The sequence below is a fragment of the Colius striatus genome, chromosome 2 (genome assembly GCF_028858725.1).
Source record: "Colius striatus isolate bColStr4 chromosome 2, bColStr4.1.hap1, whole genome shotgun sequence".
Classification (NCBI taxonomy): domain Eukaryota; kingdom Metazoa; phylum Chordata; class Aves; order Coliiformes; family Coliidae; genus Colius; species Colius striatus.
The window spans coordinates 70727851-70749060 of NC_084760.1; the positions used below are offsets into that span (position 1 = coordinate 70727851).

A 21210-nucleotide genomic window follows, 5' to 3' on the forward strand; every position below is an offset into this window, starting at 1 on the left:
TTGGTCCCATGTCTAAAATGGAAGAAAACTCAGGAGTCAGAAAGAAGAATGTGAAATTCATATGCATCACTGCATGACTGTCTTCACAGCAGCCTTTTCTTCTTAAAGGAAGAAGAGGACAAAGAGGAAGGAACATAAGAGGTTTCAGAAGGTCTTTGGAGGGGCTAAAACAGTTAAAATAATCACAAGATTTATTAGAAGCAGGCAGATAATATCTTTATTGGATGACTTGAGATATCTGGAAAAAACAGAAATTTTCAGACACATAGGCCCATCTTGACGTGTGATAGAGAAGGATGAGTTTCAAGCATGAAAATCTAGGTAAATCTTCAGATAATTAAGGACTTTGATGGACCACTGGTATAATCCTACAATAGTTCTACTCCCTGAAGCTCCTTCCTTTTTCATTATTGTTGATGACACCCATTTATGAAAGCTTTACAGCAGCATACATCTGAAGGATTCAAATTTGCGACTTCTCAACATGCATGTAGTGTCGTAAGATTGTCTGCTTGTGTATTTCCATCACTTCAAAATAACTCTGCCTATTTTAAATGTATTTTCAATCAGAAATATCCATCTTACAGAAATGGGAGCGCATGCAAGGTTTAAAATCCCATTTGAAATTGTAGGACAATTCTGTCCTAAATCTAGTTTTCTTTTATGGAATTTTAAGAATCACTCAAACAAGAGAATCCCATTCAGAAAAATAATGCAGAATTAAAGGAGGCAAGAATTCAATGGAAATATTTAGTAAAGACACAGGCACGGTTTTACCTTGCATTGAAAAATTGGAAGACATCTTTACCCATTCTTATTTTTACAATATAACTGCCACCTACTCAGTTTATTAAGGTGATGGAAATAGAAAAACATAGGAATTGGCAGGAAAAAAAATCCTGACTGTCTGCTTCTCAGATGTTGTTTTAATTCTGAATGTTTTAATAACACATTCCTATCATTAAGCAGACCAGAGCGGTCTGCAGTAAATTTACATATGGTAAATTTAACATAAAGGGAGAAGCACAATACTGCAGGTGATAGATGGTTTAGGATATTTTATTTACACAGAAGTGGGAAGCTTTGCTAGGCACACATAGCATCAACTTTTGCTGAACCCAATGTTATAGTTAAAAAAATAAACATCCAAGGACAAGCAAGCAAAAATCTATGTTGTACTACACTTCTAAGCCTCCATTTAGATATATGCATGTTCCCTCCCTCATTGTTTTGCCTTTCTAAACTCTAAGCCATTCATCCTAGTTCCACTAGTGAAGCTTGAGTATTTTAAACTGTCCCCTCTGCGAGGACTCTACAGAAGCAGATTTCCTATATTACATACTCAAGCTGGTTGCAACAGCAGACAGCTATTTATCTAAGAGGAAATCTAAACACAAAACCATATGATTAAAAAAAACCCAAGTGTTTAGCAAGTGAGAGTATTTATTCCTACTAATGGTATTGGCTCATTATTAAGCAGGAGGGTTTATTAAGTACAGTTCTGCAAGAATCTGTCCTGAATCATTTCCTGTACTATACTTTGCTTGCTTGTTTAGATGACAAAATATAGTGTATGCTTGTAACACTTGAACATGACGGCAAAATGATGGGTCCGTAAGCGTGTTTTATGACAGAGCTACAATTCAAACTAATCCTGACAGATTAATGAAAGTACTTGAAGAAAGATGGATGCAGATTAGCAAGAAGTCTGAAGTACTGCCATCCTCCAGTAACAAATAACTGCAGAAATATAGAACTACTGGCAGGGTAGTAGCACTGAAGGAGAAGATTTAGGAATAATAGTGGATCACAACCTAACCTGATTGAAAAATATTGTACTGTTACAAAAGATAATTACAATATTAGAATGTCTAAGCAGAAGAATGGTGTGTCAACATCTGAAGAATTTCTTCCAGTCTTGTTAGTGCTAGAAAGTAATCAGCTGTAATAATACCTCCTTCAGGGAGCTCAAAATTCAAGAATATGGACCAGTTGAAGAGAATCCACAAAGCAGCATTAAAAGAATAAAATTCTAAAAAACTTGATTGATTAAAAATATAGAACCATTGAGGGGGTTTAATCACGAGAAGCTTGAAAAGAGAATAATAGTCATCACAACAGTCAGAACAGAGAAGAGAATAAATCAGTTCTCAGATGAATTTTTAACTCTAAAAGCAGTGAAGCACCAGACAAGATTGGCTGGGTAAATGGGAAACCCGTCATCTTGCACATCATCAAGCACGTCAGGTACATATGTGAGAACACCATGAGCATATATGCCTCTGCCTGAAAGTGAGGGAATAGACTAAATGCTTTCCCAGATTCTCTGCCATACTTTCTATAATGCTCAGGAAAGATTCCCATTCTAAATGGCATCTACACTGCAGCCTTCAAAAGGAAGGTAAGAAGTCTCTTTCCTTCCAGATTCTGTTACTTAGAAGCCCTAAAACTTAGGTATATATGTTATCCAAAGACTACAAAATAAGAAGCTATTTGAAAGAAAATATCTCCCTTTTAGGAATCAAAGCACTTGGTATGCAACAGATTGCTGTAAATTTTGTTTCTGTCAATGTTCTATTTGTGGTGATCCTCATTTCCCTCTCCCACTTTCATATGATCCCTCCTAATTTCTCTTAGCAAAAAGAAATGTAACATTGGAGATTTGACAGGGATATCAGAGAAAAAGAAAGCAGAAGAGTGAAGACAAAAAATAATAAAGAAACAAACCTGAAGAAGTTTAGCAAGATAAGGGAAAGAATAATCAAAAAAGATTCACAGAAGAGTGTTCATGGAAAGCTAAACATAAACCAAGTTAAAGTAGATTCAATGGCCTGTTTTATGGGTACATACATTTCTCAAAGTCTCTGTTATGATCCTCGAAAAGAGATCTTGATACTTGTTTTTTCTCCCCAACTTTGTGACAGCCTTTAAGTTAAGCCAGGAATTTTAAAAATGTGTTAATTGTCCTAACTGAGCATTTTATTATCAATTCATCAGATGGGATTATAAGCCTTTTAACAATAGGAGCAGATGTTAGGCATAGCTGAGTACTTTTAAGCGTCCCACTTCTGTATTCAAAGATAATGAGAATAATAAACCCTCCATATCCCACTGCACTACTGTGAGGGAAAATCCACTATTGCTTCTTAGGTGCTCAAACAGTACCCTGAAAAAAAGTCCAATAAGAAATGATAGCATGAATGATTAGAAAGTTGACAAAACTATTCTTGTAAATACAGAACTGTAAAATTAATCAAAACCAGAATCTACTGTGAACAGATAGAAAACAATACATAACAATTACCAATGTCTTCAAAGTCTGTTCTCAGTCATCCAAAGTTAATTCTACATTTAAAATGCAAAGCTAACTGTTTAGCATAAACAAGTTGCCTGCTACTGTAAATCTAGTTGCATGCTAGTCATCTTTCCCTCCTTAAACTCTTAGTGAATTATGAAATGTGCCAGCTACTTAGGCATGGAGAAAGAAGTCACTCAGGGAACTGTTAAGAATAGCAATGACTGTGAATAACCCCATGGATGCAATCTGAGAAAGCATTTTCCCATATAGAAATTGTTTTAGCTTTCACCTCTAGGATCAAAAGTCACTGTCCCTACCTCTCACTAATAAGGTCATTTTTGGACACCTCCAACGAAGCTGCCATTTCTGGCAGTTTAAGTGATGGGGACACCTGTCTCACTGTGAGCTAAACTGAGAGTACAACTCACCTCATAGACATTACCAAACAGCCTGCATGTGTTAGCAACCTTGTCACTTATTCACCTGGCTTGAGTTCAAAACATTGACCTAAAAGTGAAAGGTTCCCCTCAGCCAGGCATTCCCAAGAAAGAATTTAGAAGTCCATTTTCAGTACAAGGTTATCTTTCATCTTGAGTTGAGGTGTAGGAGCTATTAGAATATTTCACTCCAGTGGCTCTGCAGTATCGAGACTTTTAATTAATATTGTCACCACCCTTGCTAAGTGGTGACAAAAGTTAGGATTTTGAGAGTCAGCTTTCTCTCTGATGTGAATGACTGTTTTTGCAGTATATTTTGTTCATTTGTACGCACAAATCCTTGAAAGAAAGGTGGTCCCAAACATCATCCAGGCAATTCTCTTTAACAAATCTTTGTCAATCTTTGTCAATGGCAATGTCCAGCTGTCTTATAGCAGCCCTGGATAATTCATTGTCACTAGATAGAGTAATGGGGAGCAATCTCTTACTGTTAGCAATTATCTTATCTCTTCATCTTCCCTCCTACTTCAATAATAATATACAAGAGGTCATTTACAGTTACACACTACCTTTTTGAGGACTCTACTCTCTTTACCTTTTATGTAAAACAAGTATGTCAATATCTTGTCAAAATATTGGTGAAAAATCCCTGTGAATCAAGCATATTCAGAGCACAGCTCTTAAATGGAAGAAACACTTTAAAACCAAACCAAAAGCAAACAAAAAAGGGACTAATGAAACAGTATGAATACAAAATTTTGAATAATCTATTTTTGATCAATGGCTTTTATTTTCTTTTATTTTCAGATGTTCATTTCATTTTTCCCTCAAAGGAAAAGTTTATTGACATACCGATCTCTTTCAATAGGCCATATATTTTGCAGCATTTAATAATTTAGCAACCAACAGTTCATGGTAATTTTGGGTTTTTTTTTTACATGTAATACTGCCAAATTTTGTCCTTAAAAATGTCTCCTGCTGAAATCTGCAGAAATAGAGAAGTATCACTCACAAGGACCCGTGCCTTTTTGACAGAGACACAGTAGTCCCACACAGTGTGACTGCGAGTGTACAGCATCCAGACTGAACCTCTGAGGACTGTCAACTATTTGCATTGTACAGGATTATTTTGCTCTTACGGGGTAACCTACCTTTAGAGTATTCTAACCAAATACTTACCCTATACAAACAAGTAATTCTGACATTGTAACCTGAAGTAGCATGGCTACAGCAACTAATCTTACAAAGCATTCTTAATCACTTTATGCCACAAAATTTTACAGTGCATACCTAGAAATTAAACGAATTCATGGTCAATTGTCATAGCATTAAAACAGATTTGCACGATGCTGCCACTAGTGCAGCAGAGAAACATACACATTTTTGCAAAAGCTTTTAATGGACTCTACCACTCATGCAATAAAGGCTATATCTTTGCATTTATACAGAAATATGGATTCCTGTCTCAAAGTGCTGTCCAAAAGACAGCTCTCCCCAGCCAATCAGGTAGGACACTAGGCACCTAGGGCAGAGAACCTGTAGAGCATAAAGTGTGCGGGTTCTGTTAGAAACTCCAAAGTATTGATTCGAACATCTCTTGCATGCACCCTCTCTCTCTCACTCTCTACAAGTTTTTAGATACAGATCTTGGGAGAACAAAATCAAGACAATTCCTGATAGTTTTCAAGGCATACTGAATTAATGGAATAGTGAGCTATTTCCATTCCAGCATTTACCAGTGAAGTCTGACAGGAAGCGCTAATTAGACAAAGAGTTACATTTAAGGTACACATTTTTGATCTAACCGCCAAAAAAAAATAAGAAACACAAGGATAGGAAAAGGAATTTAGTATGTCATGAGGCCAAAATATCAGACAAAAGTTGAACTGTTATGGGGTCAAAATAAAATCACTCGTTTCTAAATGGCTCAGAAGGAGTTCATTCTGGAGCATCACCTTCCATGTTCAGCATTTCTACTTCAGGAAAGTATAAAAAAACCTAGAAAGTCTCTTCAGAAAAGGATTCAAAGCAAAAATGCCAACAGGTTTGGAGGGAACTGTTTCAGCAATGATAAAAGGTTTGAGACCAGACATTTTTCTGGGTTTTTTTCCTCTTTATTCTCTTCCAGCTAGTCACTTTTTTGTGATTACAGAACAAAAGTATAATCTCTGTTATATTTGCCTCTTCCTTTGGAGAGTTAAAAACAAAGTAATCCAAAAAGGGTCTTCAATAATGTTGTGGATCTGCAAGGGAAAAACATGCAGGTATGCTTTAAGGGTGAAGTCTATGCCCTTTATAATGCCTGTAGCTTTCTCTCAAGTATATTAAACAAAGAACATCAGTGCCAAATGAACCTTTCTATATCGTATCTCTCATTCTCTTTTCTGGTTTTGGATCCTTCCACCAGCTGTGCTCTACAGTCCTCCAGCTGGTTTCCCAAGAGCTTCCAAATTATTACATATAGTGCTGGCAACCCTTTTGTTTCAATAGATACATATTTAAATAATCAAACATTATTTAGGATGAGATTAAAGAAGTATCCACACATTATGGTATGGAAGGAACTAAAGGCATGCCCTCTGCAAATAGAAGGATTAATTAAAGTAGGCTAATCCAGGATTTAGTTGACTGGATTTCCAAATGTCTTTCTCTTGCTTTCCCTGTTGATTTTCCTCACCATACTGTCTTTATCCAGTAATTATATACTACATTGCCAGGTGAGTAAGTAAATCTATTACAAATTGTTCAGTATAGTCCATCAGAGTGGGATAAAAGTATGTTCTTACACAATTTATCAACATTCTTTAGAACATTTCCATAATTAGAAAAGCATATCTTCTGACTGACGAAGACAAAACAGACTTTGAAAGCTTTTTTCAGTTCTACACACATCTTTAAGACCCTGGCACTAATAAATGATGGGAAAAGTATGTCAATAGTCAGACCAAAAGATTTTTACACAATAAATGTTGTCTTTGCACTTGGTTATGTAGTACATTTGAAGATCACAAAATCTAGTTACATTTCTAATCTAATCTAACCTAAGGTTTCTGTTGAGATTCTTAGAGGGTAAGGAAAGCCTCATGCATTAATTCCCAATAATGCAACACAAAGCTCCTCTGTGGCATATATGCCAAATTGCTCAGTGCAATATTTCTCAATGCACAATGTATATAATCTGTCCATGTTACTCTCTTTACTATTGTAACTGATGATTAAAAAAAAAAAGTTTTGATTTCATGTTTGTTTTACAAATCTGGTTTTTAAAGAATTGGGTAACTTCTGCTGTTAAAGATACTGCTTAAACATATCGAGTTAACTCTTTTTTTAAGCTTTGATTTTTTAAGTGAAACACTGGCTACTGAGTAACATTTTCAAAAACATTTTAAATATCCTGTAATACCACAGAATTTCAGAAAGATTTCCTGTACAACCTGATCTAGGTGGACCTGCTTTAATACGGCGGTTGGACTAGATGATCTCTAGAAGTCCCTTCCAACCCCTACCATTCTATGATTCTGTATGATTTCAAGTTCCTAAACAGTTTTTAGTTAGGCTCAGGTTCCCAAACTACTGAGCTTTTTTTTAAAATCAAAAAGCAAAATATTACTTGGGATCTTTGGATGGCTTGATTATATATGAGTGTTAAAATTAACTAAGTAACTCGTTCTAAAGCACTTCACTAAGAATAGATGGGAAAAAAAAGGTGATAGCTATAACTCAAGAGGGACAGAGAACTTCTGGAGAGAGTCCAGCACAGGGCCACCAAATGATCAGGGGACTGGAACATCTTTCATATGAGGAAAGGCTGCAGGAACTGGGGCTGTTTAGTCTGGAGAAGAGGTGACTGAGGGGGGATCTTATTAACGTTTACAATTATCTAAAGGGTGAGTGTGAGGAGGTTGGGACATTCCTTTTTTCTATTGTATCTAGCAACAGGACAAGAGGTAATGGGGTGAAGCTGGAACACGAAAAGTTCCACTTAAACATAAGAAAAACTATTTTACTGTGAAGGTGACAGAGCCCTGGCATAGGCTGCCCAGAGGAGTTGTGGAGTCTCCTTCCTTGGAGGTCTTCAAGACCTGCCTGGACATGTTCCTATGTGGGAACATGGGGAGTCACACGGGGGAGTCAACATGGATTCACCAAGGGGAAATCCTGTTTGACCAACCTGATAGCCTTCTATGAGTGCATAATCAGCTGACTAGAAGAGGGGAGAGCAGCAGATGTCATCTACCTTGACTTCAGCAAGGCTTTTGACACTGTCTACCATAACATCCTCATCAGAAAGGTCAGGCAGTGTGGCTTGGATGAGTGGACAGTGAGGTGGATCGAGAGCTGGCTGAATGACAGAGCCCAGAGGGTGCTGATCAATGGCACAGAATTGAGTTAGAAGCCTGTGGCCAGTGGAGTGCCACAGGGATGGGTTCTGGGGCCAGTCTTGTTCAATATCTTCATCAATGACCTGGATGAGGGTACAGAGTGCACCCTCAGCAAGTTGGCTGATGACACCAAACTGGGAGGACTGGCTGATTCCCCAGAAGGCTGTGCTGCCATTCAGTGGGATCTCAACCAGCTGGAGAGTTGGGCAGAGAGGAACCTCAAGAGGTTTAACAAGGACAAGTGCAGAGTCCTGCATCTGGGAAGGAACAACCCCATGCAGCAGTACAGGCTGGGGGTCGAACTGCTGAAAGAGCAGCTCTACAGAGAGAGACCTGGGAGTCCTGATTGATAATAAGCTAAATATGAGCCAGAAATGTGCCCTCATGGCCAAGAAGGCCAATGGCATCCTGGGATGCATCAAGAAGAGTGTGGCCAGCAGGTCGAGGGAGGTTCTGTTCCCCCTCTACTCTGCCCTGGTGAGGCCTCATCTGGAGTCCTGTGTCCAGTTCTGGGCTCCTCAGCTCAAGAGGGACAGGGAACTTCTTGAAAGAGTCCAGTGCAGAGCCACCAAGATGATCAGGGGTATGGAACAGAAATGAAGGCCATAGATGTAAGGAAGGGAAGCAAGCTTCAGTCTTTCACGTAATGTTTTGTTTGTCTTTTTAATATTGATGTCAGATGATTGATAAGCACATTATGCATAATATGTACATGTACATAGCTGTTTGTGGGGCTACATTTTAAACTACATTACTGAAATGACTTGTGATTAAGAAGTGGTAAGAACAGACAGAGTTGCTTCAAATTTCAATAATGTGCTATATAACAGAAGATTACCCTACCAGTATATGAAGTGGATTGGAAGTCTATGGATATGAGCTAAAGGTGGCACATTGTAGAACTACACTCCAGAGTACAGCTGGAGATGAACTTGGCCTATAGAGGTTTTCCATAGCCTAAAGAAACTCTTCTAGGTAAAATAATATCCTAGAGCTACACAGTCATTTATGTTGTTTTTTTTTTAATTTTGTATTTGATGCGGTAGCAATATTTCTCATTTTAAAGAGTGTCTGAAGTCTTCATGTCTTAAGTCTTCCAGCAGTGAAAAGCTACACCTGTGCCAAGGTTAAACATTAATGGAGTTTAAAAAAAAGATAAAATCAATGCTAGATGGTTGAGCCTTTCTGTGAGTGCAAAAATAGCAGGCTGATTTGCAGGGGTGCAAAATAGACAGAAGTTCCTCCTGACGTCAGTGGAAATGCCTGGGTGCTCAACATCTATAAAAAATATGAGCATTTCCTTAGACACTTAAGGAGTAGCCACAGATGCTAATTTTAGACTAGGGTAGTCAGTTTCTGCAGACTCCTGCTATGGTAGTGGAGGTGAGCAAGGCTTTTCTAGGAGGCATCTGCTCTAAATTAAGTTCTGCTAGTTATCAAGTAGTGGCTGGCTGGCCTGATTTTGCTTACAAGTTTTTGAAGAGAAGCAAGAACAAGGATTAGATTTCAGGTTGAAGGGAATCTGGCAGTTAAGAGCAGTTGGGTGGAAGCATTGGAAGTAAACAGAAAATCTTACTGAGAGCAAGTACATTAAATAGGCCTTTCATCTGTAAAGCCAGGACATAGGTATTACAAGCACTATTTTGGAGATGAAGACATAGAGAAGTGGTATTTGCTTATAATTCAAAAGCAGAGATAACTGGGACTGGACGTTGGAGCAGCTGTGCCCATTCTTGCACTTTCACATAAATCCAGGATTTTCTCACCTGAGCGCACGATGTAAATTTAAGGTCTAAATATAGAAACTAACTAAACGTTAGCCAGACAACTGTCAGCTTCTGCTTCTCTCTGGACAAGCCTTCTAAATAATTAATTGTATTTCTACAAACGACCATTTCAAGTGGGACACTGACCTAAAAGGAGAGTATTGCCTTTCAAAGTGTTCTGCCTCTAGGTCTGCAGATGCTCTGATCCCACAGAGGAAGAACCACTGCCCTGTAATCCTTTCACAACAATAGTTTGAGGATTACTAGAATCATGCTACCTTGATCTGTATTAAAGTACTTGTACTGCCAGCAGGAAGAGATATTACAAAATATTACAGAAACAGTTCTAGAGGGTGGTCATAACACTGTGATTGCTGGTTAAATGATGTGGAAAGAGGTAACTTCTATCTTTAAATACATGCCCAATTTTATTAGACAGAAAAAGAGCATTGCATAGCAGCTCTATGGTTCTGATTAGCTCTATGTATCAAGTCTCTCAACACAAGGCCTATTTAAAACAAATCCAGTGATATTATAAGAACACATGCCCACAACATTTCATGAAATCATGTTCTTCAGACATTGAAGACTTTAAAATCACCTCTACTAGGAATTTAAACTGGGGTTGGTGGATGTCAGGTGGTTGGGGCGTCACTTTTTTTCTGTTGTATCAAGTGACAGGACAAAGGGTAATGGAAAGAAGCTGGAACACAAAAAGTTCCATTTAAACATAAGGAAAAACTATTTTGCTGTGAGGGTGAGGGAGCAGTGGCACAGGCTGCCCTGGGAGGGTGTGGAGTCAACTTCTCTGGAGATTTTCAAGAGCTGCCTGGATATGTTCCTGCATGATCTGATCAAGGTGAACTTGCTTTAACAGGGGGGTTGGACTAGATGATCTCTAAAGGTCCCTTCCAACCTCTACCATTCAGTGATTCTGTAATTTTATTCAGGAGGAAATGGACTGCTTGATGTGAATACATTATCCTGGTATCAGCATAGAGTAAATCCATAAAAGACATACTCATTCAAGAGTCAGCAACTTCCCATTGTTCACAGTAGAGGAATATTACATCAGTTACACATTGTTTATACCAACAATTCGGTCTCAGAAGAAATTATGTTTAGCAGTAAAGCCATCCAAAACATGGCAACTTTGCCAACTGTGTAAGCACCTTTATATTTGTTTGCTTGCGAGGATATAAAATAACATGCAGGAGGGGCATCTCTTGACTTCAGACAACTCTAAGTAGCACAAATTACTATGTATTTTTATTTCCCTGACAAGCTTCTTCCTGCATCATGCCCACTTGCAATCCAGATGCAAATCCAATGTGTTCTTCTGTATGCAGACTCTGCAGTACAACTTTTAAAATACTACTAATATCTATATTTATTCACTATTCATGACTAAAGAAAATTTTAACGCTTAGTCTCACCAAAATTAATTCAGTAGAACTGTACGGTGCAATACAGAAATGACTACCTAAACGTAATCAAATGGATCAGAATGTATGCAAGTTATATTAAGCATTTGGTATATGATTTTTCTATCATAATGATTAAATCTTTTTTGTCTTACAAGAGGAAAGGCAAGCTTTGTACAAGATTTTGAACTGGGTTACCACATCAGAAAAAAGCAGTCAAAATTCAGCTTGCAAAACTGTCTTAGTTTGATGTTGAAAATGAGGATGTCATCATGATATTTCTTTCTGGGATTTATTAGTTTACAGAAGATATCTGAGCCCTGATTTTGCACAAGACCACAAATAGCTTGACAGTTGATTCCCTATTGACTGCAGTCTCTGGGCTGAAGACCTTCAGTGCAAACATCTTCCATGCCTCTCTGTAGCTTTCTAGTGACACCAACACAGATCCACAGTGAGATGCAGACCTCCCACCACCAAGAGATTATAGTACACTGCTTAACACACAGTTTTTCTCTAGCTCTTAAGCACCTTGGTTGCAGCTTATGGCAACCTACTTAGATCCATACTTTCTTCCATCCTTATTGTCTTACTAATTGGATCAGTGTATCTGCAGACATTTTACTATACAAATTTCAAGGGAAGCTGTGGTGGGTAACTGTGAGTGTAGGAAGGAGATAGCCATTGCTTCCATTGATAAAATGGTTCTTATAATTTCTTTTCATAAAAATACAGTTCTGTTGCTGGCAGATATTTGGGGATGAGTGGCAATCAACAGCTGAATTGGGACAGTAGGAATTATCCATTTGACAACACTAACAAAAGTATACAGAGCCTGAAATGGATCAACATTGAGAGGCCTGTTTGAGTTTAAATAGAAAATACAATGCCAGGTAATATATTGATTTCTCACTCACACTTAGTATTGACAAACAAAACCTTCTCATTCAAAAAATGACCTCCATAAACATTTCTAGTCAAATGATTTTCACAATAGCTTTCAGAGCCCTCTTTAGCTGCATGCTTTATTGATGGCTTCCAAGACAGAATATGAAGCACACTGACAAAATATGATTGTTCCACTATCCTTTCAGCATGTTCCTCTCAAGCACCATTCCATGCAAGTAACATCAGCAAGAGGAATTTAACATGTTACTATTTTAACAAGCACTAATCTCTAAGAGGCCAATCATACAGAACAAGCCAAAAACACATCCCATATTTCTATATAAAGTGCCTTCACCCTCATGGCAATTCTTCGTAGGATGTGAAACTGCAATTCCACGTCCTTCTGTTGCATTGCTGTGTAACATGTAGAACAGTTATAGTATATGTTGAAAAATCTAGACACATCGTGGCAGAAAATAACAAAATCCAGCCATTGGCTACCAAGTTCTGAGTCAGACTCTATATGGGCCCATCTACCACTGAGAAGGTCACTTAAAAAGCGCTCAGGATTGAAAAGCAAATGAGAGATGTTTTATGTGTATGTTCCTAATATTAGAAGTTTTGGCATCCGCTGTTGGAAAACTAAATTCTTGTTGCACCTGGAGAAGCATTTGGCCTTGGAATGCTGAACTTCATGTTACCATAAGGCACACCCTGCATCTGTAGTGTCATATATCGTTTGGCAAGACATTGTTCTTTTGTGAAAGACAGTCACAGTACTAGCTGAATACTGAAAAAAAAAAATGACTAAATGGTGAACTTGTTTACTTTTCTATTAAGAGTAATAGAAAACCCTGTATTTCAACCTCCAGAATTCCCAAGACACCTACATCATCCCAATTTTGTACATAGAGGTAAGGGAGGCATAGAATCGCAGTATAGGACTCAGTATAGCACAATTTTTCCACTATCATTCTGCTTTTTACTCTGAAGGATTTTCCTCCTAACATGTGAAAGCCCATCCTGAAATTAGTCCTAAAGCTACTCAACCCAGGACCCCATCTTCATCATATCCAACTGTTAACAGGTAAGTACTAGGGATAAGTAATGAGAAGGATGATATTCCCTTAGAAAGGAGTATACTTTTTGTCTCCAGCACACTTCCTACATTCACTGCTGGTTCTTACCCAAACCCTGATCACACTGTTCATGTGCAGAAGAGAATCCCTGTAGCTTCTCAACAATACCTCTGGTATTCCACATGGGTAAATAGTGTCACCTCATTGAAAATCCGGACGAGATGGATGGTTTCTCTGTGTGCCACAGGAACTTAACCCCAAGGATGACTATTTAAGGAAAGAATTTTTCACAGTCTTAAAAGAAATAAAAAGAAGACAAAAACCCAAACAAACCAAATACCAATCCCCATTCCCCAACCTCACACTCAAATCTTAAACTCTTATTATTTCCAGATAGTCTCATGAGATGAGCAAGACCTAGGCTCAAACACCCTGCACATACTGTAGATATTGCTATATTCTCCATTACAACAATTTCAACCCAGAGCCTGTAGATCCATAAGAAATGATTCTATGATACTGAATTCTGTTGGTGGCATTCGACTTCTCTTGCCAACATTTTTTCTGACTTACATTTATTTTACATTAATTCAGGCTTGGTTATTTCATTCCTCCTCCTCCTGGTTGAAGGATAAATCTGTTTCCTTCCACTACTTCATCTGTCTTCTTGCTCACCAGTAGACTTCTTCCAGGAAGAAGTTTCTGATAAGAAAACAATTTTGTATAGATTTCATCCACAGAAGAACACACAAACTTCAGAGTGAATCCAGAATATTGACTGTAACTCTGACTGAAGTCAGAATGAACACAAGGTCAGTTTCTCTTGGAGGCTGCAATACACCTCACAAATCTGCTGAATTTTGAAGTTGCAGCACCACTAGAAAAAGAAGGGTGTTGCCCATAATTCATAGTCCTGGTAGCTTCTTCCAAATAATTTGCCATCCAGGTGGCTTCCAAATGATTTTTTTTTATTCATAAGGACAACAGAAACTGTACTACCAGACAAAGGAAGTAATGCAGATAAATCTTTATAGGTCACACTGAAAATGTAATCTGATATGTACTGCTGAAGACTGGAAAGATACAGTTTTTTTCCTAAAGAATCTTCTCCAAAGTCCTCACTCACACACAACAGTCAGTGTCATCAGTAGGATTTGCATTCACCAAGAGTGCAATATCAATGCAAATAAATACTGAGTCTTCTTGTTTACTCTATATCAGTGTAAAAAAACCCATCAAAAGTCAGAAATGGCAATAACAAAGCAATGGTACCAGGGCCATACAGCAAGCTCGAGTAAGATCATTCATGTTGGTAAGGCAAAGAGTATGTTTACAGTTCTTTCGTTACGTGTGTTAGTGCAACAGTGTCAGAGACATGTCTGAACGATATGTCTGAGGACACGTATGAAATAGGAGCCAGTTTAGTGCTTTACAACTGCCCTGAAGAAGGGATCACAGCTGTTTCACAAACTTCAGATCTTTATCCTGAAGGATTAAGACTTGCTTGAAAAACTAACAAACCACATTTTGAAAGCCACACTCCTATAATAAAGTATTTAAAGCAAAGGTTGCAAATAAGAAAGAGCACCACTTAACACAGCCCATTAAGTAGTGTTGGCAGTTCAAACACATTAAACAATTCAATATGCTTGCATTTTGAGTAGCAATGTTGTGCTTGGTTTCTGAAGCCAAATGACAATGCATTTTCCTGTGTTCCTATAGATTAATGAAAGCTAAAACATTTGTGGAGTTTGTTGAACTTTTTTTGAAACTGAAGAAATAAATCAGGTTTTAAGCCTTCCACTATGAGTTAGTATATTTTTACTTCAAGTCCAGCAGGGTAGTGACTGAAGGACAGCTACTCACTATTCTGGTGTACGACAGAACTCATCATTTATATAAATTGTTACAATTATCACTGCTGTCCTCTTTTATCAGTGAGAAAGTTGAGGTCTGAGGTGACTTGACCTTGCTTAAGGTTACAGAGCAGAGTGAAGAAGAGAATCCTACACCCTGCAGCCAGACTTTTTTATTTATAATACTTTATTTCTGTGTAGGATTTAAGAAACATGAGGCTACTTTCATAGCTTTCAGCTGCAATTTATGTGCCCATGGACAGAGGAAGCGTACTTGCTATCAATGATTCACATCTACGTGTTTGAGACATTAAGGCTCTAACTAGTTCCTGTTGAAGACAGGATGCCCATCAAAAGCACAATTTTTATTTATTATTTAGTCTTTCTTTAAAGTTGCTGCATGAAACTCGCAAACATATGATCTTGTTTGAGCTTTTACCAATAGTGTTTAATGCAGCAAATGGTCAAATGGTTGTATTTTCTCAATTTCTTGATTTGACACAGGCTAAATGTTACCCTGACTAAAGCATTTAAATTATTGTTCACATTCAGAGCAGCAGAACTTCCTTTCCTATAGTGCACTTCATATGTATTCTGACATCTGCAAACACCAGGGAGCCTGGATCACAGCAGACCATAATACTCTACTAACCATGGTTTATAATTAGGCATCACATCCATTGTAATCCGATGGACGTCATCATGTGTTACCAGCATCTGTTGACAGATCTCATACCAGGCATATCACTGAAATGGCAAGTCTGGAGAGGGCAGCCCACAATAGAAACAATGGTATTTATTTTTGGTTTGTTCCAAGACCATCTAATAGAAAATATATGCTGCCAACTGCCAGGGCTCCACTGAGATCACTTCTCAATATTATATTACCAGTTAGAACAAAGATCTGTACCCGTGTATCTCCAATCTTCTCCTAATACACAGGGAAATAATACAAGCACTTTCTGCAAATGTCTCAGTGACAATTAGAAAAGTAGAGTTTTATCAGGCCCTTTAACATGTGAGTACTTATTTTTCATGTACCAATAAATCTAGACTCCATTGCAAGCCATGGAATGGGGATCCCTTCTCCTAAATTTGACTTAAATGTGGTATCACTTTGACATTACAACAAAGCCCTGGTACCTCGCAAATCCACAATCACTTTACTCTATGGAAATAACGCAGTCTGCTTTTATTTATCAATGTGGATACCCAACTTTCTGCTGAAGAGCTGTCTCTGAAGAGAGCATACGAGATGCAAATTCTCTTTATTTTCTATCATTTTTCTGCATTGTAGGAAAACTGCATTAGACTGCTGACTATCTAGTAACCTGCTCATTATTTCCTTATTTTGAAAACAGCATTCTCCAAAATGCTAGACAATTGAGTCCTAACCAGATCTAACCACAACCTGTTACAGCTGAACAGTTTCAAATCACTAAAGTGCTAATTTCCACCATCGTTATAAAACATTAAAGAATAGTTCACCATCTAAAAATGGTCAAATGGAAATTAATGTCAATGCTGATGAATACAGATTAATAATAGGTTCGGACTTGCAGTAGTTGACAGATTAAGGTAACTAAACTTCAACCTAGTCCAGAACTTCTCCCACTGCAGGATCTGAACAGGTGTGAATGTAGAAAAAGGTGTAAAAATAGCTAAAATCCAAAGAAGGGGGAAGGCTACAAGGAAAAACTGAGAGGAAAATATTTGCCTTACTAATTTTAATAGGAAAGCAAACTCATTGACCCCGACAATTTTAACAGCTCTTACTTTTATAAGACAGCTTTTATAGAAACTCTGGATGTATCAGTGGGCCATACTCTGTCACCAGATATAAACTGGCAACTTCTACTGAAGCTTTTGAAGTGAGTTTTTCATCTACAGCAAAAAGCGTCTTATTGTCTAGACCACTACTTCCCGTTCTCTATCCCTTCTCTTTTATTTTTTCATTCTTGTAACCAGCAGATAACCTTTTAATCCCAGATCTGTCAGCTGTGACTTCAACATCACCTTTTACATTAGGAACTTAGGAACTAACAAATCCTTTACAATATTTTATCTTTCTCTTTTACATTTTCTGCTTAAAACTAGGTGTTCTGAAATAAGATATTGCAAATATAACTGAAATATCAAACCATTGACAAGACTGCTGATGGTATTATAATTTCTGCCTAAATTGAGAAAAAAAGAGCATAAGCAGTACTTGTTGGCATAATAGTTCATTTACACCTAAAAGGCAAGAAGCATTTCCTCTACAATGCTAAATTCCAAGGAGTTAACAGACTCATTTTTTCCCAGACACGAATTGGCATGGGGGAATCTAATCATGAAACAGTTTTTCAAATCTAAAATGGATATATTTCTAGTCAATATTTTCCATGTCAGATCATTCAGTTGGAATTAAGAGTAAATACTAATAAGAGATGACTCACAAGATACCAATTTTAAAAATGATTTCTCAGTCTGTTCTCAGAAATACTGTAAACTTTTTTTGCACATCAATTTTGACCTTATTCGTCTCCCTTTTTGTAAATGCAACTTACTGGTTTTGCAAAGCAGTCAGGCACACACACCAATTCAGAGTCTGCTTTCCAAAAGGAAGAACCAGGAAATTAAGTTTAAAATTATGGAAATACTCATCCATAAATCTAGAGATACTGACAGAATATTTCCAATGCTAACTCTCATAAATTTGTTTCGTCTTACATAGAGGTTTCACTTAAGAATCTCCCAAGTGAACACCTCATCCTCAAAAGGTGGCATAGCTAATATATATTCTATACAAGCTTTATACAATGTAAACTATGTTCTTTTACAGAATTAGAACCCCTTAGTGCACAGCCCTGGTAATGCCAGATGCAGCATAGCAGTAAGGTAGGACATCGTTCCACACAGGAGCACAAACATAGACACATGTCATTTCCAGACCTTCCTTTGCTGTTTCTCCCATGCTGGGTCCAGGAGGAGGTCCCTGTCCCATTCTTCTTCTTGGGTCATGTACTCATCTTCTTCATAGTTGTAGGTGTACTGCATGTTTGTTTCTATCTGGTTCATGCTGTTCATGCTACCTGGGGATCAGCTTCAGCTGCTGTGGCTTCTGCTACGTTTAATTTATTTTTGTTTAAAGATTAACTTGCTGACGGTTGCAGGTAGCAGTGCCTTTTTTCTTTTTTTTCCTCCCAGATGACAGGGAGTCAATATGGATGAATCTTGCTGAGAGCAGAGGCTGAAACTGTCAGGTAAGTTCTGACTTGCGGTGACCTTCCCTCGCTCTCTGGTGCACTGCACTGCACTGCACTGCACTGCACTGTGCTGCCCTCCTCCCCCGCGCCCGACCCTCCGGCGAAGCCGCCGCTGCTCCTTCCAGCCGCTTATTATCCCCGGCGGTCGTCACGTGGAGCGGGCGGGACAGGAGCCCCGCGCCCGCCGCCACCCCGTACGAGCTCCGGCCGAAAATCCCTGTCTGCCCGCCGGTTGGTCTGCCTGTCCCTCCTTTCTGGTAAAATACCTCTCATTCTTTTCTCTTCCCCCTCCCCCCCCCACTGACATGCATTTGTGCTTCTCAAGAGCCGTCTGTGATTTGCTAATGTAGTTTGACGCTGTTCACCGTTAGTCTGAAGTCTGTGTGGACCTTGGAATGGCTTCACACTTTCATTTTCAGATGAAGGATCACAAGATCACAGGAAAGATCGCAGCGCAGACACGGATGTTCAAAAGCTAAGACAATTTCCAGCAGAGATCAGATCTGTAGTTAAGCCAGGAAGTACTGAAACACCATTTAGAAAAGCAATGTATCTCTACTTCATCCGGGAAACACACTCAATACATCCCCAATATAGGCATCAAGAAGCACATACAAAGGTCTGTGAAGCCAATAGCTTTATAAATGTGTGACAGGAACCATTCACCCGTGCTTTCCACGGGGTACGATTTGAAAAGATAGCCCTTGATCAAGCATCCTGGCAAGCATGTCCCCTATTTCCCATGTCATATCTTTTCAGTCATCCTGGCGACTCTGTTTCTTCTGGGAATTGGAAAGTTTACTGTGTTCTTCACATAGCCTGTCATTAGTGCTGGCACCTACCATCAGCCAAGGTCATACTCTCCAGCAATGTCCACACTGGATACAATTCAAACCTTACTTGGAAAACAAAAAAGGTCATCAAAGCTGAGCTTTTGGAAGCCATAAAACACACAGTTGGATATAATGGAGAACTATGTTCAGTAAAGGTAACCATAGATCTCTAAGTCAATGCAAATGAATAATCAGAATAATTAACAGCTAGGCAGCTAAGTTAGCAACTCATATTGCTAACTAAAGCTCTGCTTTCTGTCAATTCACCTTCTGTCCCATAAGTCTATGCAATTTAGAAGACATGTATGTGTGTATACTAATGCCTACACATCAGCTCAAAATAACTACACAAATGCAGCACTAAGATTGCAAATTGGAATTCAGAAGAGGATTGCAACAGGTTTCATGCAGTCAAAGCAAGCTGAGCTTCCAAAGTGTGTCCACTGTAAGATAAAGGGACTAAAAATCTAAGCAGCACAGTCAGAACCACATGTTTTTCACCTGCTCAATGCAAATATCCTCAAGGTTGGTACATTTCCACCTGTATAATGGAGCAAATGTTGATCAATGCTATGGCTAGACTTTTTTCTTCAATTGCAGATGAGGATACTCTTAGGATACTCTCAGACAAAATAAAATAGCAATTAGAAAACAAAATATTTAATGTGTGTACACGTGTGTATGCTGGTATAATTTGTGTGGTTTACTTTTAAATCTGGGGAGTCATCTGTGATTTGTGATACATGTCCAATTTCAATTACCTAAATGACTATTTGCGCCTCTGAAGTCAGTAAAACCACTTCTTGTTCAGTGTACACAGGCCAGGAGAAGTTTTTAGAGGAAAAGCAGGAAGAAGTTAGAAAAGTCCCAGAAGTATACGTTTACTGCTGTAATGCTCCCAACCACACCTGTCTCCTGTGCAAAGAGCTCTTCTGCACTGACAAGGTCTGTGACCTTTCATGCACTACCTCATTGAAAGTTGCCATTGCAATCAGCTTTGCACCTTTCATCATGGCCTTGTCTGCAGTCCTACGTGGATGAAGCCAGATGGCGCTGCACCGCTCCCCGCTGTGCAATACAGGTGAGCCTTATGGGTCCTGATAACTTCATACAGGGAGGTACAAGTTAAAAAACACATTTTATTTGTTGGCCTGTGAAACGAAATAAAAAATAAGGCATTATGGTAACAAAGATTATCCATTCACACTGTGGATTAGGACTGCAGCCAGATCCATGCCAAGGTTTCTGGAAATCAAAGGGAAACCTACCCAGATTTTCTAGAATTCTGATAGAAGGTTATAAAGTGTTTTAATAAAGTAATTGGATTTGCTCAAAACATAACTAATCACTGCTGCAAAAGTGCTGTTCATTTTCTTCATGTTTATGTGGTATATTGGCAATCTTAGTACTTTCATAACAAAATAAGTAAAACAAAAATGTCGTCATTGTTCCAAGTAACCAACAGCTAGAAGCATAGTATCTCTCAGCTAGTCCTTCTATTAGGGGCAAGTACTTCAAAGTCTACTTTGGGTAGGTTATGTTAGTTCATTTGGGATGAAAAAAAATCAGAATGAAAAATCTAATGTTTTAATCCTGAAAATGTAAAAATATGGGGCTTCAGCATCAGTGTGCATTTTGAAATAGTTGGGCTTTTTACCTATGAAAAAGGAAGTTAAATGAAGTCTATTTTTTTAAAATGCCTGTCTTGATGGAACTGCCCCTTGACCAGACAGCATGAGTAGGCAGGGGAGATATTAATAGACAGAGCTTTAGGAGGAGTAGCTGGTATTTTGTTTACTACTTTTAATTTAATTTTATAAACAAATCGTGTGGATGGTAACAAGAAGCATATGAATGGAGGTCTGTAGTGGAAAGAGAGCCAAAATGGAACTCTGACGCTGAACTTGAAGTGGAAAGGAAGCTACCTCTTCCAGTTCACCTAGAGAAAAGGAAAACTATGTCCAGCAGAGTAGCATGAATAAAGAAGTGTGTTTCAATC

The 21210-nt window shown here is 38.3% G+C and overlaps 1 protein-coding gene across 12 annotated transcripts in view; it reads right to left on the reverse strand.

Moving 5' to 3' along the window:
- The window catches only part of ACTN2 (actinin alpha 2), a 68158-nt gene extending 49923 nt beyond the window's left edge, over positions 1-18235 (reverse strand). For all 12 annotated transcript variants that reach the window (XM_061989791.1, XM_061989793.1, XM_061989787.1 and 9 more), the window contains exon 1: positions 18065-18235. In XM_061989791.1, coding sequence (XP_061845775.1) covers positions 18065-18199 — 135 coding nt within the window. In that variant the 5' untranslated portion in view covers positions 18200-18235. The remainder of the gene's footprint in view (positions 1-18064) is intronic.
- Positions 18236-21210: the final 2975 nt, after the last annotated feature.